The sequence below is a fragment of the Rhinopithecus roxellana genome, chromosome 7, assembly GCF_007565055.1.
Source record: "Rhinopithecus roxellana isolate Shanxi Qingling chromosome 7, ASM756505v1, whole genome shotgun sequence".
Classification (NCBI taxonomy): Eukaryota; Metazoa; Chordata; class Mammalia; order Primates; family Cercopithecidae; genus Rhinopithecus; species Rhinopithecus roxellana.
The window spans coordinates 80,082,673-80,108,668 of NC_044555.1; the positions used below are offsets into that span (position 1 = coordinate 80,082,673).

The 25,996-nt window shown below is 40.4% G+C and overlaps 1 protein-coding gene across 2 annotated transcripts in view; it reads right to left on the minus strand.

Moving 5' to 3' along the window:
* EGFL6 (EGF like domain multiple 6) overlaps positions 1 to 25,996 on the minus strand; it is a 64,215-nt gene that overhangs the window by 23,823 nt on the left and 14,396 nt on the right. For both annotated transcript variants that reach the window (XM_010354050.2, XM_010354051.2), the window contains exons 2-7: positions 20,687 to 20,799; positions 15,162 to 15,254; positions 10,089 to 10,208; positions 5,532 to 5,651; positions 2,489 to 2,623; positions 561 to 683 (exon numbers count right to left, since the gene is read on the minus strand). In XM_010354050.2, coding sequence (XP_010352352.1) covers positions 561 to 683; positions 2,489 to 2,623; positions 5,532 to 5,651; positions 10,089 to 10,208; positions 15,162 to 15,254; positions 20,687 to 20,799 — 704 coding nt within the window. The remainder of the gene's footprint in view (positions 1 to 560; positions 684 to 2,488; positions 2,624 to 5,531; positions 5,652 to 10,088; positions 10,209 to 15,161; positions 15,255 to 20,686; positions 20,800 to 25,996) is intronic.

Genomic DNA, 25,996 nt, shown 5'->3' on the forward strand with positions numbered 1-25,996 from the left:
TCAGCAAGAACAATGGAACTCTCTGCTATATACATTAAAACAAGTGGATCCAGCCTTGAGGATGACAGATAAAGTGATCATACTTTAATGAAGATCAGCTTCATCATACTTTGTTTTGGCTGTGCATTCTGGAAAATGTCCAGATTCACTTGGTTAAAAAACCTTTGTGGTTTTAAGCCACTGTTATTTTAGGTTTGCTTGCTACTGCACCATAACTCAGTCTATCCTGATAGATACATTTGCTCAGTGTCTTTTGTCCTTAAATCTTTTGTTCAGTATTTGAAGGATGTCATGGCCAGAAAGATATTAAGTACCCTTGCTGTTCATTAAGTTTAGTGCCTACAACTTCAGTGAGTATTGGAGATGTGGTCCAATTAGCAAAGAAGAAAAGGCTGAGGCAGAGAGTTAAACACTGCACACATACACAGAGTGAGGGTAAGGGAGAGGGAGAGGGAGAGGGAGAGAAAGACAAAGAAAGGAGAGAAATAGAGGGAGGAAGGAGATATGGGGAGAATGCTTCATTGGAAATAGCTAAGACACCATGACCAAATGCTACTTACCAGAACACCGAAGTCCATTGCCTTTATATCCCTGCTTGCATTTACACTTGAAGGACCCTTGGGTATTGAAGCAATTGGCATGGTGGCTGCACGTATGGCTATCCATTGTACATTCGTTTATATCTAAAAAAGAACATTCCAGTGAACAACTCTGTGATACAGGGCTTGCTGAAAGACTCTCCCTTACACTTGAACAACTGTAGGGTCAAGCACTAAATGCCCCTGACAAACCAAGCGTTGCCTGAGAACTGAGAGGTGTTCAGAACTGCAGGCTCATTGGCCAGCAGCCCTGGCTTTGTTTGCTGCCTGGTATGTAGGGAGTGTTTGCTGCTTCCCTCCCCCACAGCAATTTCATCTTCTGCTTATCAATGCTATCGAAATGTGTAAGATGTTTACGTTTTTCTCTTAACTTTTTCATTTAACTTAGAACTAAATAACAATATCAGAAAATCAATTCTATATTCGGAAGGTCTTGAAACTCCTAACAAACAAAGGCAAGATCAACTAGGAACCATTGACATCATCTAACTTATAGGCACAGGCATTTTGTTCTAAGATTGCCAGGAGAAAGGATCAGGCTGGTCTGAGCTTGTCTGCTGGGTTTAGAGGAGGAAAATTTGCCAAATTCCACCCAAGTGAGAGGTTCATTTGCCGTATTCTCCACCCCATTTTCTATCTATGTATTTGTAGACATATATGTACAAAATAACCTGTTGGTTTTAATTTAGCCACAAAGCTAAGCTAAGACGCTAATCTTAATCACCTTTAAAGTCTCAAAGATTTGTTTCCTTTTGAAGCTTTCCATGTGAATTCCACCCTGTTCTGTGGAACCTCCCCTTAGGTATTAGGAAACAGGATTAAACTCTGTAACACAGCATCATAGGATTACAGGGCTGGTTTGGTCTACAGGAGGGCGTGGGGTCCAAGTCCATGAGAAATATGGATTATATGATCCTCTCTAGGATGGACTTTGTGTTTGAAATTTGAGGGAAGAGCTGTGGAAGCTTCACAAGATGGTTTGAAGAAACCCAGCAATTGAGTGTTGCCCCAATATGATTACACAATATGTGTCCTGGGAAGCCCCGAGTATAGCGTTGAAATAAATCCTATTTTTTCTCAACTATTAGCCTTCCATGTCATGCATATACCTTTGTTACACGTGTTATGGGTAGAGAAATCCACAGGAAGCCCGAATTTCCCTTCACTATAGGGCAGGCCCCATCCTACATTATATAAAGGGCAATGGGAATGCATCTAAGGACTCCCCAAATACCCCACCTCACTTGTTCACAGAGGCTTGAAATCCATTCACTAAGGAATAAAATATTTCACATAGATCAGGGCAATAGCTAACTGGTACCAGAATCTTATCAGAGAGTGATTTTGGTAACTGTGGAAAAGGAACATATTTGGAGCTTGAACTATGAAAGGGCTGAAAGAGGGGAAAGGAAAAAGCATAGGCCTTCATGTCTCTCATACACTTCTCTAAAGCCACCCCTGATGGAGACTGTTATAAACAGATCACTGAGATCAAGATTAGATAGACCTTGTTATTCTTCCTTTTACCAAATATAAATACTGCTTTATTGTTCCCATTTTTAGATGTGTAACTGGAGATAGAAAAAAAATATAAACAAAACAAAAAGCCAAATTAAAAAGAGTCCCACCAGAATCATCTCAAGATAATCGTTTCCACAAGAGAGCTGTATTCCTTACTTTAAATCTTTATTGATCTAGCTTTATAATTGATGTCATTGGAATTCCCTAAATGCCAGACACCTAAAAAAATAACCTTTCCTTATTGTTAAGCTGGTCAGCACAGTAGATTGTTCAACTAATAGATTGAATTGACATCAAAATATCTGCAGAGAAGGCTCAAAGGTTTGGTGGGGACAGGAAAAAAAGGAAAAGGTGCCATCGAATCTTACCCATACAGTCATATCGGCCACTGATATAATGCAGTTCAAAACCAATGTGACATTTGCAGTAGTAGCTTCCAAATGTGTTCACACATCTTCGATTGTAGGGACAGATGGCTTTACCAGAGGCACATTCATCAATATCTAGCGTGTAAAACCAGAAGGTGTCAGTGATAGTAAGAAAAGTAGCTGCATGCATGCATGCACTCATACACACACACACACACACACACACACATACACAGCATGCACCGTGCATGCACATGCGCAGTTTCTTTACCTGGGAAACTGATTATAGTATACTGGTGCCAACATCATATCCTCTGGCAAGTGTTCTAGATCCCCCAGGCACACACACAGGTCTTCACTTTATGTATTTATATTACTTTATACCTTTTTAAGAGGCATTATCTTTCCATAATGTCATTACTTACATTCACATCTTCTGTTAGGCCCTGACTGTTCTCAGGCAGGGAGCATGTGTCTGGCACTTGGTACCTATACATTACATGTGTGCCGAGTGAATATTTTCCCCAACAGAGTGAATATTGTATATTGTATAACATATACAATTTTTGAAACTAGAGTCAGATAGCTACACTTTCAGCAAACCAAACACACAGACTTTCACAATTTGCATTTTACAAAATAACTATTTCATGAGTAAGACTGTCCAAGGCCCCTGCAATATTGACTCACAGAAATGTGGCAGTGAAGGCATGCACTTATGCGTAAATTGTGGGTCAGGTGCAATTATGTAATGATGTAATTTTAGCCAACAATAGGTGTGTTGTTCCTTTTCTACCATTGAAAGTCAGGTTACAGAGGGGCTGACAGCTATGCTGACCAATCCACTAAGACTCAGGCTTGGTTTAACTTTCAGATGTCAAATCAAATAGATGTTAGGTTGTTCTTCTGAACCTGGCTTAAACAGGCAAGTTGGTGTTATCTTACTATTTCCCTTGCAGGTTTTTTTTTTTTTTTTTTTTTTTTTTTTGAGACAAGGCCTGGTCTGTCACCCATGCTGGAGTGTAGTGGAACAATCATGGCTCACTACAGCTTCAAACTCCCCAGGCTCAAGTGGTCCTCCCACCTTAGCCTCCTGAGTAGCTGGGACTACAAAGCATATACCACCATGCCTGGCTACTTTTTATTTATTTTTTGTAGAAACGGGATCTGCCTACGTTGCTCGGGCTGGTCTCAAACTCCTGAGTTCAAGCGATCCTCCCACCTCAGCCTCCAGCATAGCTGGAACTACAGGTGCACATCACCATGCTCAGCTATTTTTAACAAACATTTTTTTAATAGAGATGGGGTCTTGCTATATTGCCCAGGCTGGCCTCTTGCATTTTCCAAATAATAAATAAGTGTTGGGTTGAACAAAATTATTTCTGGCGGTCATTTTCATGCACATCATCTTTCCCTTCCAATAAAAATGGCACCCAACAACTCAAAGAGATGGGTGGAAATTTGGATTCAGTTTGGTCAAGAATTAACCTTGTCATATAAATCTTATTATACTAAAAAGTAGTAAATACTGTGAACCTAATTAAATCTTTGATTATTCTCAAAGAGTAGAGAGAAAATTTTAATTTATATGTATATTTTTTAAAAGCGTTTAACTAATTTAGGATCCATTTGGCTGAGCTTTCTAAATGCAGTTTTTTTTACATTATGTATAGTTAGGATAAATAAACATCTAGCACCTTGACTGAAAAGTATTTCTATTGCAGTGAAGAAGATTATGAAATCATACTGATATGTGCTTCTTTAAATCACAGAAGATTAAGAATTCTTTCAACATTCTGATTTGGTTTGATATCCCTCATTAATGCTAAGTGCTCACTTACTCTAAATATTATGTATATTAGGTGCAATGTAATTAAGTGTTATGAGTATATACAATTTGATGGCAATTTTATGGTTGAACATAATTCAAATCCACAAAGGTACCAAAGCACAAAGTGAAAAAAGTGTTGCTTCAGTTACTGAGAGTGCCCTGTGGGTGCTCCATCCACAGCTCCTCAGCATTCAAGTTTCCATCCCTGCCAAAGGCTGTTTGCTGCACCTACGACATTGTGCTTTGCTACTGACCCAGGCCAGGCTGGGAGTGCTGGGGGGTCATGTCCCAGAGCAGCCTCCCATCAATGAAGGGCAGAAGTTGGTGGATGAATATCCAGCACCCCTGCGCCAGAGGGAAAATTCAGGGGCAGCTTCCCTCTGCCTCCCAGAGGTGCCCCCAGCTCATTTAACCTGCTCATCAGATTCACTCAGCATTGGTACTTTCCTTTCCCTGGGTTACTTCCCTACTCCTCAACCAGTGTTTCCTGGGTTCACCTCCCAGATCAACTAGTTGCTCAGGGTCAGCTTCTGTGGAACCCAAAACTAAGACACCAAATAAGACAAAGGAGAGCAAGAGAGGAAAGTTCTAAGCCAATGGATTTGACTAAATTCAAAGTTATAAACAAATAATTTTTATGTTCCCTTAATTAATATTATGGACTTAATCTGCTCATTTTCTCCAGTTAAATTAATTATACTTAGTTCATATAACTCAGAGCAAGTTTTAAAGACAACATGAAATTGATTACATGTTAATGTAAATGATATAGAAGGTATATACTATTTTCAATAATGTTGTACCTAAAAAATAAGTAAATGTAGTTTTTCCAGAAAATATTAGCTAGAACCCAGAATAAAGCTCAATGGTCCTTAGGATCTTACTCATTAAATGACAATATATAAGTAGTGGAATTTATATTGGATGGTAATTTAAATAAAATGTACATAGTAAATATACTAAAATTATCTTTATCCCTTTTCTACTATGGCATTAAGGCAATACAAAATAATAGAAAAATGGGTTTTTAGCATCCCAAAGTATATCTAGAGCATATGTGGCTAAAAGTATCTCAGAAACGGATATAAGTCTGTACTTTTAGAAGTTTGCAATGTCTAGTCAACAAGTTGATTGTGATGAATTAAAAAAGATTCAGTAAAGGGGCAGTCAAGGGAGGAGAAGGAGGAGTAGAGGTGATTCCTGCTGTTGTACCTAGACAGACTCTTCCATTTGGGGCCAGGAGAAGTCCTGAGGATGGACACAGGCACTGTGGCCCTTCTTCTGTGTCTTCACAGCCGTACTGACAGTTTGTCATGGCACATGTCCTAGAGTCTGAAAAAGTAAACAAGGATTAGCCTTTCTCTCTTGAGATGATAAAAAGAGCTTACTAAGAAACTATCACCAAATTCTGGGCCATTGAATGGAACATGTTGCATGGCATTGTAGGACAAGTTTCATTGAGTCCCAAATGGAGAGCCAAAAGGAATCAGTAGGGGTGGCATCTTGGTGACCCCGGGGCTGAATCCTACTCATGGTCTGCTTTCTTGGCCACTTCACTGAATTTGATTGTCTTTAGGCAGGGCATGCACCCCTCAGACTATATCACTTTCTCTGCTTGTGTGTGCACTAGCTACTCTTTTATGTCACCTGGCTGGCCTCAATAGGTTGAAATGCAACGCTGATGGAGATTATCAACCTGAGTAATCAGGGTAAAAGAATCTACTCTGGAGATCTCTCTAGTGGAGGAACCAGCCCCCAATATGTTAACATAGGTTCTTTCTGTTTTCCCTAAGTGTTGGTCGGTCTGAGAAATAAAGAGAAAGAGTACAAAGAGAGGAATTTTACATCTAGGCCTCTGGGGGTAACATTACATATCAGTAGGTCTGTGATGTTCCCTGAGCTGCAAAACCAGCAAGTTTTTATTAGAGATTTTAAAAGGGGAGGGGGTGTATGAGCAGGGAGTAGGTCACAAAGATCACATGCTTCAAAGGGCAATAAAGGTCACAAGGCAAAGGCAAAATTAGAATTACTGATGAGGGTCTATGTCCTGCGGTGCTGATGAGGGTCTATGTCCCCTGTGCACGTATTGTCTTGATAAACATCTTAACAGGAAACAGGGTTCAAGAGCAGAGAACTGGTCTGACCAAAATTTACCAGGCTGGAATTTCTCAATCCTGCTAAGCCTGAGGGTACTGCAGGAGACCAGGGCGTATTTCAGTCCTTATCTCAACAGCATAAGACAGATACTCCCAGAGTGGCCATTTATAGACCTCCCCCCAGGAATGCATTCTTTTCCCAGGGTATTCCTTGCTGGGAAAAGAATTCAGCAAGATCTCTCCTACTCCTATGTCCATTTATGGGCTCCCTGCAAGAGGAAAAATATGGCTCTATTCTGCCCAACCCTGCAGGCAGTCAGACCTTATGGTTATCTTCCCTTGTTCCCAGAAAATCACTGTTATTCTGTTCTTTTTTAAGGTGCACTGATTTCATATTGTTCAAACACACATGTTTTACAATCAATTTGTACAATAGTGATCCTGAGGTGATGTACATTTTCAGCTTATGAAGATAACGGGATTAAGAGATTAAAGTAAAGACAGGTATAAGAAATTATAAAAGTGTTAATTTTGGGAACTGATAAATGTCCATGAAATCTTCACAATTCATGTTCCTCTGCCATGGCTCCAGCTGGTCCCTCTGTTTGGGGTCCCTGATTTCCCACAACATCTTTCCATACATATCTAGCCTCAGTGAGAGTCACTTAAGTCACAAGACTTTGTCTTTTAGGTCACTGAACTACAACGTGTGGCAGATATAACTGATCAGTTATCTGAAGACCATTCTGGACTCTTTTCTCTTGCCATTCCCAGCACTGAGGCTTTTCCCAGCTTTCCTTCAGCAAGGAGTGGCCATATGATGCAGTGTGGTCAAAGAGATATAAAAATAAGTCCACTGGAGGAAATGAGGCTTCTGGAAAAGATATTATGCATGATAAAAAGAGACAAGCATAAAAGAGGCATTGGTTCATTGGCATCACCCGTACCCACTTAGTTTTGTCTATTTGCCATATATGTGTGATGTCCGGAGCTAGGGCAGCCATATTGTAACTATGAGGCCACAAGCATGAGAGTAAAATCAATACTCTGAGGATGACAGAGACTGACTCCTTCTTGAACTGCTCTGGAACTGCTTTCCTTCAGCTTTTCAAGTAAATGAGACAATTTACTTGGCTTTTTTGTCACTTGTTGCTAAATATAACTTATCTCACACAAATGCATTTCCATAACAGCGGCCCAGTGTGTGTGGATTAGAAATGCAAGGGGCTAAGAAACTCATATGGTTTCAGCCCAATGTCCACAACAGAGGGGCATGGTGAATGTACTCCCTCCCTCCATTCCCCTCCAGAACATGCCAATCACCCAGCTGGACAAAAGAGACCCAAGGGGTCAGGTGGAATCCAATGAGCATCCAGGAGAGAGGTCTAGGGCTATCTGGACACTTTGACCTATAAACAGGGAGGCATAGGTAACCCCTAGATATACAGAAAGAGACCCAATGTATTGTAACAAACATCTACCTATGCTTATATTACTTCTTTATTCTTTCATCTTTTCTCTTTAGTTGTCTTCTTTTAAAATTAATCTTCAAAATTAACCTAATTCTATTTTTCCTTTTGAGGAAAGATATCTTTTTTGGCACTGACTGGGTTTTCATGGAACGTTTCGGAAACATCCATTAGCATACATCTTTTTTGAAATTTTAAGTGATTACTATAAAAGCCTGGATAGTGGTTCCCTTTAGGGAGGGGTGGGAGGAGGAGGTTCTGGTAGAGTTCTGCTTGGTGGTGGTTACAAGTGTGCTTGACTTATAAGAATTCATTAAACTATGCGTTTGTTTCCCGTGAGTTTCTGTTTAATTTATAATAATAAGGATTTTTTAAAAAGACCCTTCCAATGCCCATTTTCAAATGCTTGCTTGCTAGCAGAAGATCTAAGTGACTGGTGGGGTTGGGACACTTTGCCAAGGAGGAGCCCATGCACTAGGCAAGATTTTATAATCTTGGGAAAACCCAGGATGGGCTGGGGAGTCCGCCAACTCCGCAACCACAGGAAGCTGGCTCTGGGTTTGTTGGGGACTGCAAGGCAGAGGAAAGAAAGATGGAGAGAGAAAAGGGGAGAAGGGAAGCCAGACAGGGAGGGTGGGTTTCCCTTTCAGCTGGAACATAAAACCTGAAGAGCCTTCCCTCTCAATAAACGAATGGGTATAGACTCTTACTCTCCCACAGGACATGGGTTTTTCTTTATCACAGAAGGGCTTTTCTTTTCAGGAATGTGAGTAAGTCGGAATGTATTTCCAGCAAGTGTCACTAATCTTTGGGAGTGGGGCAAGGGGCGTGAGAAAGTTAACTGGTGGGAAGAATTGATGTTCCGAGAAGGAATTTAAATGTATCACCTCCCTAAAACAATCTGCTTATTTTGTTCAACGTGTTTATTTTCATGAGGAAACTCAACAGGGCTCTGCATATACATAGATGCAGATATAGATATATAATTTATTTTCCCCCTAGTTTGCCTTTTTATTTATAAAGTAAGCGTCCAGAATAGGCAAATCCCTAGAGAAGGAAGGCAGATTTGTAGTTGCCAGGGACTGGAGGAGGGGGAGTGGGGATTGACTGGGTCTGGTTTCCTCTTGGAGTGATGAAGATCTTCTGGAACTCGATAGGGGTGATGGTTATACAACATTGTGAATGTACTAAAAGCCACTGAATTGTTCACTTGAAATTTAAAATAATGTGAATTTCATGTTATTTTACTTTTTTTTTTTTTTTTTTTTTTTTTTTTTTTTTTTTTTTTTTTTTTTTTGAGACAGAGTTTTGCTCTCTCACCCAGGCTGGAATGCAGGGGTGCAATCTTGGCTCACTGCAACCTCCACCTCCCTGGTTCAAGCAATTCGCATGCCTCAGCTTCCCAAGTAGCTGAGATTACAGGTGTACTACCATGCCCGGCTAATTTTTGTATTTTTCTTTAATAGAGATGGGGTTTCTTCATGTTGACCAGGCTGGTCTTGAACTCCTGACCTCAGGTGATCCACCTGCCTCAGCCTCCCAAAGTGCTGGGATTACAGGTGTGAGCCACCATGCCCAGGCAGCACTTACTTTTAAAAAAAAAAAAATTATGGAAGCTGGGCATGGTGGCTCATGCCTGTAATCCCATGACTTTGAGAGGCCGAAGTGGGTGGATCATCTGAGGTCAAGAATTTGAGACCAGCTGGCCAAGATGAAGAAACCCCATCTCTACTAGCTAGGCGTGGTGGCATGTGCCTGTAGTCCCAGCTACTTGGGAGGCTGAGGCAGGAGAATCGCTTGAACTCAGGAGGCAGAAGTTGCAGTGAGCTGAGATCGCACCACTGCACTCCAGCCTGGGTGACAGAGCTAGACTCTGTCTTGAAAAAAAAAAAAAAAGAAGAAGGAGGAGGAGGAAGAGGAGGAGGAGGAGGAGGAGGAGGAGGAGGAGAAGGAGAAGGAGAAGGAGAAGGAGAAGGAGAAGGAGAAGAAGAAAATAGGAAGGAAGGAAGGAAGGAAGGAAGGAAGGAAGGAAGGAAGGAAGGAAGGAAGGAAGGAAGGACAGAAGGGCCCCAAAACATTTTAGCTGGGGGCAATATTAGAGATTGTTTTTAAAAAATCACTGCAATCAGCTTTTCCCCAAGCATCAAATGGCAAAAGTCAAGACTTAAACATTGACTGAGCTCAGCCTGGCAGTTGAAACTTACTCACACACGTGGCATCTGGCATAAGCATGTGGCCACTGAGGCAAAAGCACTTGTAGCTTCCATGTGTATTCACACATCTGTGTTGGCATGGCCGGGGTTTCATTCCACACTCATTCACGTCTGCAGAGACATTTAGAAAACAGGGAAAGGTGAACTGAATCAGGAAACTTCCACATGGGGAATATTAGACCCCAGTCTTGGAAAGGACAACTGGGTTAGCTTCCCTGAACACTACCACTTACCCACCTCCTCTCTGACCATCAAATTCTATTTTAAAGGATTGGTAACAATGTGTAGCAAATGGAATAACTATACACCACTGGAAGGAATGTAAATTGGTACAACACTTTGGAAAACTGCTTGGCAGAATCTACTAAAGCTATATTTAGACATACTCATGACCTGGAAATTCCAGTCCTGGGAATATACCCAACAGAAATGTGGATTTTTGCCCACCAAAAAAACCCTACATACTAAAATGATCATAATAGCATGATGCTAGATAGCCCCAAACTAGAAGTAATCCAAACACCTCCCAACAGAAGAATAGATAAATGACTTGTGTATTTACACAATGGAATAATATACAGAAATGAAACTGAACAAATGACAACTACGAGCAACAATGGATGAATCTCACAAACATGATATTGAGTGGAAGAAGCTGGATATAAATGTGTACATACTGTAGGAGTCCATTTATATACAGTTAAAAAAACAACCACAGCTAATCTGTGATATAAGAGGTCACAAGATATGGTTCTCTCACTGGCAGTGGAAGTGACTGGAAGGTGTGTGAGGGAGTCTTCTGAGGGGCCAAGTTTCTGGCTTTTGATCTAGATACTAGTGACATGGGCATTTAGAACAAGTCATTGAGCCATACATATTTTATGTATGCACAATTCTATGTGTATACTACTTGAACAAAAAGTTAGAAATAGATAATTTATATATTTCTGCCCTTCACGCTATCCCAAGCAGCCGCTGACAAAGGCTGACAGCACAGCCTCCTGTCAATTATTATTTCAGGTGGCCCCTGCACTGGCCAAATTGCTTTGGCTCACATTCCTCTAGAGGGAGCCCTGTCAGACAGCTCTTAGTGGTGAAGTTGGAGGGCAATATTTAATCCTAAGATGTTCACAGGATGACATTTGGGCTGGAAGATTAATACACACACACACACACACACACACACACACACACACACATATATGTGTGTGTATATATATACACACATTTATATATACATGTATGTGTGTGTGTATATATATATGACGTTCACAGGATGTTAAGTGATAAAAGGTTAGAAAACTCTGTGTACAGATCATTCCAAAATTTGTTTAAAAAATACATAGGAAAAGAAAAGCCTAGGAGGGTATGCTCTCTAATGGTTATCTTCAGGCGGTAAGATCGAGGGTGACTTTCTTCTCTGTGCTTTCGTGTTTTCTAAAAAAAAAAAACAACAACTTAAGAATAAGTAACATTTTCATTAAAATAAAAAATGACACAGAAGGAAAACAAAACTTTACAAAGATTATCTGTAGAGGATGTTGCCTTTGGAAATGCGGTCATGTGAGGGTTTCATATCTTAACTCTACCGGGAAGATACAGAGAGGAAAAAAACAAACAAATTCCATGGAAGGCAAAAGGTCAGCATGGTAACAGATTCTTGAAAATAAGGAGCTGCTTTCATCTCTGAAAAGATCCTTATATGGAGATTTTCCAACGCCCTAACTGGACATTTGAAACCCTCTTCTCCATTGCCTATCCCCTTTACCCTACCATCTCCCTCATAGAACCTAACCTCTTCAAATGGGGAAACTGAGAAATGCTGATTGGTCATAATGGGAAACCCAGGAATATCCCATAGCTTGGCCCTAACTCTGAGGTGACTCACTCATTTCTTGGAAGAGTGTTTTGGGAAAGACATGAGTTGAGGGCTGAGGCCTGTCACCATTAATGGATGTACGTGGACTTTGATCAGGCTGCCACAGGGCAGGGAGGCTGTGGGAAGAAGACAGATTGCCTCAAAACTTCAGCCAACCGGACCACTCCCTCAACGTTAATATTTTACTGGGACTTTAAAACTAACATGAAAAATATTGTCTCTATTCTAAATCTCTTGAGACATTATCTTGGTTCAGAATCCAAAACATATGGAAAACCAAGTTTTCTGCTGTAAAACCTCTGGTGAGGGGTATAGCTGAATTATTCCTTATGAAAGCATGATTTTTTTTTGGAGATGGAGTCTCGTTCTGTTGCCCAGGCTGCAGTGCAATGGCATGATCTCGGCTCACTGCAACCTCCGCCTCCCGGGTTCAAGTGATTCTCCTGCCTCAGCCTCCCGAGTAGCTAGGATTACAGGCATTCGCCACCATGCCCGGCTAATTTTTGTATTTTTAGTAGAGATGGGGTTTTGCCATGTTGGCCAGGCTGGTCTCAAACTCCTGACCTCAGATGATCCACCCACCTCAGCCTCCCTAAGTGCTGGGATTACAGGTGTGAGCCACTGTGCCCACCCTGAATGCACAATTCTTGAAGCACCTCTCTCAAGCAGTTGCATGCAATTCTAAGAAGCATCTTCAGGACTCTGGCCTCTATGCTGGTGGTAGGACACAGAGAGCCAGATTGCTCTCTGAGGCTGTAGGGTTGGCAGCTCAAAGAGCAGCTATTTCAGTCTATGGGGCTAACCTCTTGGCTTGGCGACAAGGGCTGGGAGTGGTAGAGTGGAGTGGGTGTTCAGTCTTCTCTGAAACGCCATTTTCCAAGGGCAGCTGAATTTGATTTACTGCTCTTTGTTCAACTTCATTATAGGACTGGGGACCCTTTCTGAATTATTGCAGATTTCTTCATGCCAGGGTTTCTTAACTTCTGTTGACACAAATCGTTATTTGTTGTGGGGGGCTGTTCTGTGTGTTGCAGGATGTTTAGCAGCATCCCTGGGCTAGATGCCAGGAGTACCTCCCACACCCAGTTATGACAACCAAAATTGTCCCCAGTCATTGTCAAGTATCCCGTGGATGACAAAATCACCCAAGTTGAAATCTACTGATCTATAGCAAAGACCATATCCCTTGCTCCAATGAGGCACTTTTATTTACCACATTTAGAGCAGGGTTTTTCAGTCTTGGCACTACTGACATTTGGGTCTGATCATTCTTTCTTGTGGATACTGCTATCCTGTGCATTGTAAGGTGCTTAGCAGCATCCCTGATCTCTACCCATTAGACACCAGTAGCACCCCCTCCAAATGTCTTCAGACACTGCCAGATGTTGCCTGGGATAAGGCTCCCAGATCTGGCAAATAAAAATACAAGATTCCAGCTGGGTGTATTGGTGTGTGCCTGTAGTCAGAAGTCTGAGGCGAGAGGATTGCTTTGAGGCCAGGAGATCATGGATGCAGTATAGTCACTGCACTCCAGCCTGGGCAACATAGTGAGACCCCCATCTCTAAACAAAACTGTAAAGGATTCTCAGATAAATTTGAATGTCAGATAAATGACTAATACTTTTTAAGTATACACACATCTCATATACTATTTTGAGAGCCTGTTTGGAGGTTCTAGCAGGGGAGCACAGCTAATATAGCCTTGAGTGAAGGCCAGTCCACCTCTATCAGGGATGGTCGTCCTCTCCACCCGAGTGCACAGCTTCAGGAAAGACACACATGGAGCAGTGAGGGAGGAAGGGGATGTCTGCCTAGCCAGTCAGATCAGCCAAATCAACCCAGGTGAGCAATGGGGAGACATGTCACAGCCAGATCACCCTCACATCCCCCATATACTATTTTGAACAAACATATACTATAAAATTATTTGTTGTTTATGTGAAATTAAAATCTAACTGGGTATCTGTATTTTATCTGGCAACTCTTCCTGGGAGACAAAATTACCCAGGTTGAGAACCACTGTTATAGATATTATAATCTCTTCAATGTTTTCAGACAAATGATCTGGGGTGAAAGTTATAAATTATCTATTACGATATATCAAGGCCAGGAGTGGTGGCTCAGCCTTTAATCTCAGCACTTTGGGAGGGCAAGGCGGGAGGATGGCTTGAGCTCAGGAGTTCAAGACCAGCCTGGGCAACGTAGTGGGACCTCGTCTATACAAAAACTGTAAAAAGTAGCCAGACATGGTGGTGTGTGCCTGTGGTCCCTGAGTAGCAAGGAGGATTGCTAGAGCCCAGGTGGTTGAGGCTGCAGTGAGCCATGATCACGCCACTGCACTCTACCCTGGGTGACAGAGCGAGACACTGTCTCAAAAAAAAAAAAAAAAAAAAGTATATGAAGTATAATAATATGCACGTCGTTCAACCCAACAATTCCACTTTTAAATATTTTTCCTACAAAAATATTCATTCAAGAAAGCAGGGCTATGCATAGAACAATGTTAGATTTAGCACTATTTGTAATGGCAAAAAATTGGAGACAACATAAATGATAATGGTTAAATAAAGCATATTTTTGCATAAAGGATAAAAGTATTCACACTAGGGACTAGGATATAGCCTTAAAAAATGTAAAGTAGTTTTGTGTGTGCTGACATGCAAAGATGCCTGTGAGAAATACTTACATTTGTGCTATCACAGAAAAAGACTTCCAGGATCTAAGACAAACTTAACTATGCTTATAGTAACAACTAGTGGTGATTACTCTCACTTTTATATTTTTTTGCACTGTTGGATATTAAAAATAAAAATATACTTACAATACTTAGGTAGTTTAAAAAACAATAAAATTATTTACTTTAAAAAGACTCTTTTTTTCTGTGTTACAGAAAGAGATGAAATAAAAAAGTAAAAAATATAAAAGGCCTTTAGCTTATAAAAACAAAATGGTTAAAAAAAAAGAGAAAAAAGAAAAGAAAAAAGGCATTTTATTGGGCATCTTGACAAAAACATCAGACTTTTTACATTTTTCAAGGAGAAGAAATTGAAAAACTTGTCCTGAAAGCACCTTCATTTGAAGATTTGACTTTAAAAAAACCCTAAGAAATCCTGCATACCATATTGCGTCGCCAGCCCTGCTGCAATGATTGAATTTGAACTATGACCCCAAGCTACCTTACTGACCTTGACTGCAGGTTTTCCCGGTGTATCCTGGAAAGCATCTGCATTTGTTTGGTCCCATGCACTCACCAAACTTGCATCCAGGTTCGCATGTAGCTGTGGAAGGAAAAGATGTCTTGATGATAAAAGAACAGTAGTTAGTGTAGTGAAATGCACGCAAAGCTTCGCTGTGTTCTGTGTGGCAGAGAACTCCATGGGGACATACGGAGGACGATCTGCCTCCCTTTGAATCTATTTTCACCTTTCAGACACTGGAAAGTATTTTTCTTTTGAATGAGATTACTGCCCCCCCGACCCCTGCCCACCATACCCCCACCCAATGCATGCAAGTTTGCTCGGCAATGCCACACTTCCAGTGGTATTCAATGAAATATAAAGCCTCCCAGACCACAGTCAGCAAGTTTTGCATGCAAACACAAAATATTTAATAAAATAAGTATAATATTGGAACTGGAAGAGACTCCAGAGTAACCATGGGCAAATGCCAACGTCATTCCCCTTCCTTCTGTCTCTTGCCTCGTTTCATCTCCTCCATATTTTCTCCATTTCTCTTTTAAATGATCAAAATCTTTTTAATGCTGTGCATTATCAGTCAGACTGAACAACCAACAGATTGGAGGCAGGAAGGTGCTACTTCTAGCCCTAAGGATGGGAACTAAAAGCATCATGATGATGATGAGGATGATGATGGAGGCATGAGAAAGCACGACAAAGGCAGGATTTGTTTTTCTATTTTATTCACTTCTGTATCCCAACTCTTGACACAAAGTAGACAATAAATATTTGTTCAATGAATAAAGTGGTAGGAGAAACAACAGGGGTAGGATGTTATAACTGATTCAGTCGGGGGCAAGAAAACAAATAGTCAAAGATGATGGATAGTTTCATTCCAGCTCACAAGGAGGTTATAAGGAGAAAAAGCAGTAGATAGGAAAAAAGAAAAATGGGAAAGCCCCAAGAGTAGAAAGGGAGAGGATATAATATATGAGAGAGAAAGGAGACTTTTAGGGTATCAGGGATTCTCAGCAGCTTCTGAATACAGTAGGAGCTCAAGAAATAGCCATAATAGGAAAGAATGACTCAGCAATTGCCCAGGAATGGTGCCTACTTCTCTGTCCATCAATTCCCCTGGCTCATAGTAGGTCCACCTCTAAGAAAGCCTATTCTTAAAGATATCAGCATCTTTCCCTAAACCCCAGATCCTATTTTTTGTTATTATCATCATTCCTCTACCAGTTACCTGGACTCAAAAAATTCAGTTGTCTATTTTTTTTGTCTCCAGACCATTCAGTTGCAATATCCTATTCCTGTTTCTACCACCAACTCATTCATTGAACAACTATCTATCTTATCTATCTAGCTAATGGGAACTGCCTTGCCCACAGATACTTGGAAGATGATGCTAAATCCCTCTCTCTCCCTGCTTTCCCCACCACAGCTTGTGACCAGTGCCTCACTGATGCAGGAGTCTAACAGCTTAGTTCCTTGTTTCTTGGCAGGACAAACTCTGGTGCAATTAACGCCCTAGAGGTCCCTGTGGGATCAGGCTGAAGGTAGACTTCTTTTGAAAACATATTTCTGCCTAGCCCCTTCCCCTACTCCCCCATTCCCTTGCAAATTGCTCCTAAGACACCTTTCAATGGAGTATTTGTACAAGAATCCCCCTTTCAGGCTCTGCTCCTAGCAAACTTGATGTCAGACGTGACATTAAACTAATAGTCCAAAAGCATAGCTCTGATCATGCCATGCCTTGCACAGAGGTCATCATATAATCTTTGTTCCCTCCTGAATACAGTACAGGTATCATAACCAAGTTAAAACTAGCATGATCTGGCTAGGCATGGTGACTCACGTCTGTAATCCCAGAACTTTGGGAGGCCGCGGAGGATGGATCACTTGAGGTCAGGAGTTTGAGACCAGCCTGGTCAACATGGGGAAACCGCATCTCTACTAAAAATCCAAAAATTAGCCAGGCATGGAGGCAGGCATCTGTAATCCCAGCTACTTGGGAGACTGAGGCAGGAGAATCACTTGAACCCAGGAGGCAGAGGTTGCAGTGAGCTGAGGTCGCACTGCTGCACTCCAGCCTGGGTGACAGAGCAAGACTCTGTCTAGAAAACAAAAATAAATAAATAAATTCAAACCTAGCCCGATCTGGCCTCCACCTTCTTTTCTAGCCGCACCCCCCACCCCCTGACAAAGGCAACACTGTGGGCAAAAGACATTGCTTGCTGTTTTCTAGACCTACCCTTTACTTTCTGCCTTTTCCTACCCCTCCCTAGGATACTCTTCCCTGGGTTTCTAGTAGTTAATATCCTCCCCATTCTTCAAGGATCACCTTGCATGACCCCTTCTTCTAAAAGCCTTTACAGATTTCTCCAGCCACCTATGAATGCCCACTCAACTTCGAGAACTCCACAGAACTTTGGCAGGCCCCTCCTGTGCAACTGATCAGTTTTTGTCTTATTAATGAGGCATATATTTGGCTACAGTGCTTGTCTTTCATCTACTACTTGTTTCCAAGTGCCTTTAGGACAGGGACTTAAACGTTCATCATTGTTTCTCCTGTAGCGTTTAATATAGTGTTGTAAACATGTTAAATATTTGAATATTTTTGAATAATGAATAAAGTAATTATTGTGGAACTTTTAACAGGGGAACATTTTATGGCTCTGAACAAATCATAAGGGAAAAATGCTTCCCCAGCAAAGTTTTTCCACTTTTAGAGACAAAAGAGACAGAATTTAATTTCCAGTGTCTACTTTGTTATGGATATGTACTTGGAGTTGCAACTTTAAATTCAGATATTAGAAAAATAAATCTTTTTTTTTTTTTAAAGCCCTGAAGGCCTCTAGTTGTTCCCTGGAAACTGATCTGATTTCCAATGTGATCCAGACAGGAAAGCCCAGCATAAATGCCAAATAGAACATAGGAGAAATGGTGAATAATACCCTTGCTATAAGGTTAAAGCTTTAGTAAGATGTTTTCAATTTACAGTAACTTTGGATCTGTGACTTGAACAGCCAATTGACAGCAAGGGAAATTCAGTTTGTGTTTAAAATGGCCTGAGATTGAAGCATGCTTTAGACAAAGTAAAAGTCTTATTTAGTTCTCCCCCAAACTTCTCTATCTGGAGCTTTTCATCAGGTACTTGTTCACGGACAACTCTGTATTTCATCTCACTAAAGTGGCATACATTTTAAGGGTAATGATATCGAATTGATGAGACCCTGCCTTGGGAGGAGATTTAGACAGGGTAGAGGCTGAGAGCTAGAAAGCTCCAGCATACATAGAGGCAGGGCTTCAAGAGGAGTGAAGGGCAAATAGACAGGCAGAGGGGAAAGCCTGGGTGGACTGGGACCTCACAGCCTGGGGTCTGGCTCTCCTTGTTGGGGCAGGTTGATGTGTATTCTTATTATCATGCATCCCACAACTCTGGCTTAGAAATCAGAAATCCAGCAATCAGGGAATAACTACCCTGTTATTTGGTGCTTCAAGAAACATATGACTTTACCATCAAGAAGGACCATGCAAATTGGATAAAACATGATACACATTTTAGATCTAAAAATCATTGCAATTTAAGACCCGAACATTTGACTAGAGCAGTAGGTGTGCTGACTGTCTCTTCAGCTTGCAAAACTTGCATAGTGAGCATTTTGCTTGAACCCTCTGCACTTGCCGTTTTAACATCTTGCTTTAAATTATTTTATGCCTGTGGTATTATACAGTACCTGAAAGCATTGAGAATGTGATTGGCTGCATGCGTCATGGCCAAATTGCTCTTATGCAGTTACAGAAAAGCCCTTCCTGAAAGTCAAACCTTGCCTTCATTTATTTACCAGCAACATGCTGGGTCTTACAAGTTTTATGGCAGTAGACACTGATGTTTGTGCGACTGTAAGAGAGATTCTAAATCATGTGTTTCACGTGTTTTTTGCCCCTTTCCACCTGACTGACTTCAAATAAAAATGTGTTATGTTGTGTCTAGAAAAAGAATAGAGCCACATTTAATCCCCCCATCACCTGGTGCTTTAATGAAGAGAAGTTTGTTATGAGAATTATTGGTCCTTCCTGAAGGAATGGTAATTTATGAGGTATTTTCTATGCATGACAGGTAATGAACTCACCCTTTAATGCATACACTCCTTACTCTCAGAGGTAAGTATTGCTCTCACCATGTTGCAGAGGAGGAAATTGAGCCTTAGCTAGCTTACCTTAGCTAGCTTGCCCAAGGTCACCCAGGTCAGTCTGGTTCTCAATGCCCTTGATTGTGACACTATCAATCCAATCAGGATGGGGACCCACTCTTTTAATTGACACAAGTCCCAGGAGGATATTCTAACTTCCTTTATCTAAGTGGGCAATGATGATCTTTGTTTTTGTCTAGTATTTTTATGCTCTTGTCATCTTGTCACAAGCAAACTATGATGGCAGAAGGTTTTGCATACTATGGAACATGTGGGAACAGTATCAATGTTTTCTATTGTTTTATAGATTTTGGATATTATCAAGTTCTGACCCCACTTATGGTCAATCCAGATATTTTTTAACCAGCCAGAGAGAAGGAGGTTGGGGCAGGAACAGACCAGCAAAAAGAAGGTAGCATTGTTATTCCTAAAAATAACTAACATGTTAGTACTTTTATGGGACCTGCAATTGTGTTGTTATCCCATTTAATAGATAAAGAACTTAGGATGAGGCACATGCTACCTACTGAAGGACACAGGGACAGTGAGAGTAGACTCCTGCCCTGAAGGAATACACCCCTGGTGAGACAGTCAGTTAGGAGGAATGTGGATTTTGTTCCACTATACTGCCAGTGTTGGTCGTTACGGAAAGTCATAAAAAAAAAAAAAAAAAGGCAAAAACTTTATGCTCATCTCCGCCCTCCCCAACCTCCTTGAAATGATCAGAGACCTCTCTTGGAGTTCCTAACACATAGTTTGAGAAACAATGTCCAAGGCAAATTATGGTTCCTTGGTTTGCAATGTATAAAAAATCAGCAAAATACTTAAAATCTTTGCATATATGCATGTGTACCTTGAAAACATTTAGAAATTGGCAGTATGGATTTTAAAAATTTGAGCAACAAATCTATAAGCTAAAAGGCGTACTTGTTTTGTGGCTGAAGCCTACTAGTTGGATGATTAATAATTAAAAAGTGTATTTCATTGGAAATCACTTAAACTATAATTAGAGGAGGAATTTACTGGCCTGCTTTTGCCCATCTTAGTTCCTTTAGATTAAAAAGAAAACCAAAAACAAACAACCCAGTCATACTCACTAAGATAATCACAAAAATAATTGACAAGACAGTCTTCTAAAATAAATCATGCCAAGTATGATGGCATCAGCCACATTTTGTCTGGGAAGAGATCTCATAGGAGCCCAGACCTTGGTTATTGGTAATTATGCATGTCCTTGCCTAAGAGATCCACTGGCAATTTTGTGGCAGTTCATGGTGTGACAGATAAAAACCTAAGGGCCCTGATCCAAGTGCAGGGTCTGAGTTTTTACAAAATTACCTTCACAGACTCCCTTGCTGTTTCTTCTCCAGCCGTAGCAGCAGGCTAGTCTAGTTCCATAGTGACAGACCCCAGGCTGACGTGCCGATGCTAACAACCCGTGATGCCTGGCACTGCAGATAAAGAACTACATGTTAGTATTGAGAAAATAGAAAAGACAACAGAAACTCTTCCCTACTACTAAAAGAATCAGAGATGTCAATTACCTGGTTAATTTCAACGAACCTGCAGTAAGTGCTAAATTAGATTTTGAAAACCTGAATTTTGGGGTTGCCATCCTTCCTCAATAATTAGTTTCAACCATTTTCTTCTTCCCCACGGTTAAAAGAATTTGGTTACATAATCTATAAAACTAGGGTACATGAAGATGTCCAAAATGTATGTTTTTGAACCTTGTAGAGTGCCATTTTTCAGATCTGCTCTGTATACGCATAGCAACTATCCAGTTCTTTGTCTATTTCAGTGACTTTCTGGTCCTGTGGCTTTATCCCAGACCAGAGCTCTGCACTTTTACCCCACTGGCACCTGGGAACCATTGAATAGACAGGAATCAACACACACTATAGATGATTAAGAGCTGGAAGGGCTCGTTCAGCAAAGCCCTCTCATGTTACAGAGGAGGAAACTCCAGTCCAATGGAGTGGCGTCACATCCCCAGCAGAGCTGGGTATTGGGAATTCTAGCCCAGGGCTTGTTCCCATTCCACATGACCTCCTGGAAACCCAATTTGCTAAACTGCTTAATTTTAGAGCAGAGATCGGCAAACATTTTCTGTAAAAAGCCAGATGGTAAGTATTTTAGGCTTTGTAGGGCCATGAGATATCTGTCCAAGTACAAAAGCAGCCATAGGCAATAGTAAACAGATGGGTATGATTGTGTTCCAATAAAACTTTATTTATGGACACTGAAATTTGAATAGCATATAATTTTCCTGTGTCATGATATAGTATTCTCCTTTTGTTCCATCTTTGAACATTTAAAAATGTAAAAACTGTTCTTCGCTCATGGGCTGTTTACAAAGAGGGATCACCTAGCTTTGGCCTGCAAGCTGTAGCTTGCCTGATCTAGATGCCTGAAAAAGGTGAGCCCCCTGCCCCCTACCAAGTGCCCCCAAGTAGTGCCACCATGGATGAAGTTCATTGCATGTTTACCTACTTACGGTCCTGGTATTGGACAGGGTTGCTACCAGACTTCGAAGGAAAATACTTGCATTGTATATTTAGTGGAGGGCTGTGATGATTTCCTTACACATATTAAATACACTGTAAAAATGTTTCCTGGGCTCTTTAACAGACAAAGGAATGCACATTTTACCATGTGCTTTCTGCTATAGAACTGAACTTTATGCAAGTTAATAATATGTAAGTCAAAGTCGAGAAGTTAAACAACCTTGTAGATTTCCCTCATGTTCTGCCTCTCCCACAAATTTGATTACTCAGTTAAGAGTTATAAAGATATGGTCTGAGACATTTCATTTACTGAGAGCACCAAATGCAAGGATGATTTTAACATTTACTTTTTCTTGAAGGGGACTTTTTTTCATTTTTTAATGGAATTAATTTTAGGGATTCATAAGTCACTCAAACATTTAGAACAGGCTTCTCAACTTCTACACAACTGATATTTTGGGCCAGATCATTGTTTGTTGTTGGGAGTTGTCCTGTGCATTGTAGGATATTTAACAATGGTCTTTATCTACAGATGCCAGTAGCACACACCCCTCTAGTTCTGACAATCAAAAATGTCTCCAGACATTGCCAAATGTCTCCTGGAAGGTAAACTTTTCTTTCATTAAGTAGTAGTACTTTAAAGCAAAACATTTATTGTGCACTTGCTATGTTCCAAGTACCGTCTCAGGCACATAGAGTACAGTGATGAAAAGGGCCTGGTCTTTGCACTCTTAAGTTCACAGTCTATTGGAAACATGCATTCAAGTATAGGATAGCATGCTAAATATTATTAAAATGCTCTGATAAAGAGTTCTGACTAAGAAATAATGCAGCCATTTGTCTAATCTAATTTACATATTCCTAACAATTCTGCAAGGGATACCACAATCTTGACCCAGTCTGCGCCTAACTAACAGTTTCCAAAGAACCTATGATAAACTCCAATATTCTATAGCACAGTAGGGTGATTACAGTTAGCAAGAATGTATTGTATATTTCCAAGTAGCTGGAAGAGAGGACGTGAAATGTTACCAACACATAGAAATGGTAAATACTCAAGGTAATTGAGTATTTGATGGATACCCCAAGTACCACAACTGGATCATGATATAGTCTATGCATGTAACACTCACATGTACCCCATAAATATATAAATTATTTTGTATCAGTAAAAAAGAAGAAATTATGGGTGACTAACCATAAAGTATGCTGAGTAAATAAGTTCCAGTCCACATGTATACATATGTAACAAACCTGCACGTTGTGCACATGTACCCTAGAACTTAAAGTATAATTTTAAAAAAGGAAAAAAAAAGGTATACAATATGCTGTTACAAGAAAAAAAATAAGTGCCAGTCCAAATACAGTTATACCCTTAATAATTTTTTTATTTTAGTATTTTAAAAACTGAGATATAATTTATATAACGTAAAATTCACCATCTTAAACTCTACACTTCAGTGGTTTTTAGTATTTTCACTATGTTATGCACTCATCACTTCTGTTTAGTGCCAGAATATTTCCATCACCCCAAAAATAAACCCTATACCTATGATCAGTTAATCTTAACTAACTCCTCCCTTCATCCCCTGGCAACCACAAATCTGCTTTTTGTCTCTGGATTTGCCTATTCCGGATATTTCATATAAATGGAATCACATAATATGTAGCCTTCTGCATCTGGCTTCTTTAACTTAGCATGTTTTCAAGTTTGATCCATGTGGTAGCTTGTAACAGTACTGTATTTCTTTTTTTGCTGAATAATACTCCATAATATGGATATACTACATTTTATTTATCCACTCATCAGATAATAGACATTTAAGTTGCTTCTACCTTTTGGTCATCATGAATAATGTTGCTATGAACATTGGTGCACAAGTTTTTGTGTGGACATATGTTTTAATTTCTCTTGAGTGTATACCCAGGAGTGGAATCGTTGGGCCATATGGTGCAATGGACAGAATGTTTGTGTCCTCCAAAATTCATATATTGAAACCCTAATCCCAATGTGATGGTATTTGGTGGTGGGGTCTTTGGGAGGTAATTAGGTCATGGGGGTGGAGCCTTTATGAATGGGATTAGTACGCTAATAAGAAAAGGCTAGAGAGCTTGAGAAGTTGGCAGCCTGCAACCCAAAAGAGTGCCCTCACCAGAACCTGACCATGCTGACACCCTGGTCTAGGAATTCCAGCCTTCAGAACTGTGAGAAATACATTTCTATTGTTTATAAGCCACCCAACCTCTGGTAATTTGTTATAGCAGCCTGAACTGACTAAGACACGTGATAGTTGTATGTTTAACTTTCTGAAGAGCTGCCCGACCATTTTCCAACATGGCTACATCATTTTACTCCCACCAGCAATATATGAGAGTTCCAATTTCTCCGCATCCTCACCAGCACTTGTTATTGTTCATTTTTAAAAACTCTAGTCATCCTAATGCTTGAGAAGTAGCATCTTGTTTTGATGTGCATTTCCCTGATGGCTAATGATATTAAGTGTCTTTCATGTGTTTATAGACCATTTATATATCTTCTTTGGATAAATGTCTATTCAGGTCCTTTGCCCATTTTTTAATTGGGTTATTTGTTTTGATGTTTTTAAGATTTGAACACAAGATTGAAATTTGTCGATAAAAACAACTGTCCCCATACCTTGGTAAAAAAAAACCCTTCCACATAGATACACAGTAAGTCCATTTCTTAACCATACACATCTGTGACAAACCTTGACAAAGCACTACAATTTGCTTTCACCTCTTCCTTTAACAACATGAAGCTGATGCCTGGGGGAGCAGAATGGAGAGAGGAACTAACCTTGCCTGGGAAAGAGGAGGAAAATGTCACAGGGTAGGTGACATTTGAGTTGGATTTCAAAAGAAAACATGACGAAAGAAAAGCTGTATGGGGGAAATTCTGCCTTTGGAATTTTAATTTCATATTTTTATAAGAAATGTGGGGTTCATTTAATTAGAATTCAATGCAGCAACAAAATCTTAGAGATGATCTGTCAACTTCTTGACTGCAGGTTTGCAAGCAATATGCTCCCCAGTCACAATAGGAAGGACCTTACCTATTTCCTAATGCCAAAAAAAAATCAGTATAATCCTCAATAGGGCATTAATATGTATGGAGTATAGTGCTAGGTGCTGAGGATTCACTTATAATCCTGGCATAGAGGGTCCCCTACTCATGAGCTTTTAGACAAGGGGTTCAGGGTAACAGAGGCACTCAATATATTCAGTCTATTACAGAAGCTTAAATCAAAGGAACATAATCCAGTCTAAGGGGTCCCAGATGTTCCCTTTGAAGGTGCAAACTTTAAATTAGACTTAAGACAAACAGGGTTCAACCACATAAAGTGAAAGAATGTTACAGGCAAAGGGAATAGAATGAGTGCAGACTAAGAGGTAAAAGACAGCATGCTTGTGCTTGAGGAATGAGTAGATGACCAGAGGATTAGAATAAAGGCAGGGAGGAGTAAGCTTGCGAGAGATGAGCCCCAAGAGGTGGGCAGAGGCTACATCACAGAGGGTCTTGTGAATCAAGTTAGGGCTTTGGGTTTTACATCTCAATGGCAAGAGAACAGCATTGAAGGGTTTTAAGTAGGAATGTTATTTGATAAGGTTTTTCTTTTGAAAAACATTACCACGAAAGCAGTCTGGAAGATAGACTGGAGGGAGACAGAATGGAAGAAAAGATACCAGTTGGCTCAGAAGACAGATTCTGGTTGCTTGGACTGCAGCAGTAGCAGTGGAAGTAAGGAGAAATGAATGGCATCAAAGTGGGAACGAAAGATTTGGTAATGGATTAGAGTCAATTCATTCATTCAACAAGTATTTATTGAGTGCCTATAATGTATCAGACACTGGGCTAGTTTCCAGAAGTTCATCAGCAAACAAAAGGGAAATAAGATTTCTGTCCTTGTGGAGCTTATATCCTAGTCGATTGGATATAGAGTGTCAGAGGGATGCACCATCGAGTAGACTGTATTTCTGGAATGAGGAATATGGGTGGAGGAACATGTTCGGGAATAGGATAGATGATGAATTCTCTTTGGCACATGCTGATTTTGAGTACTCATTAGACGGACAACCTAGAAGAGATGTTGAGTAGGATGTTGGATATTTGGGTGAAGAG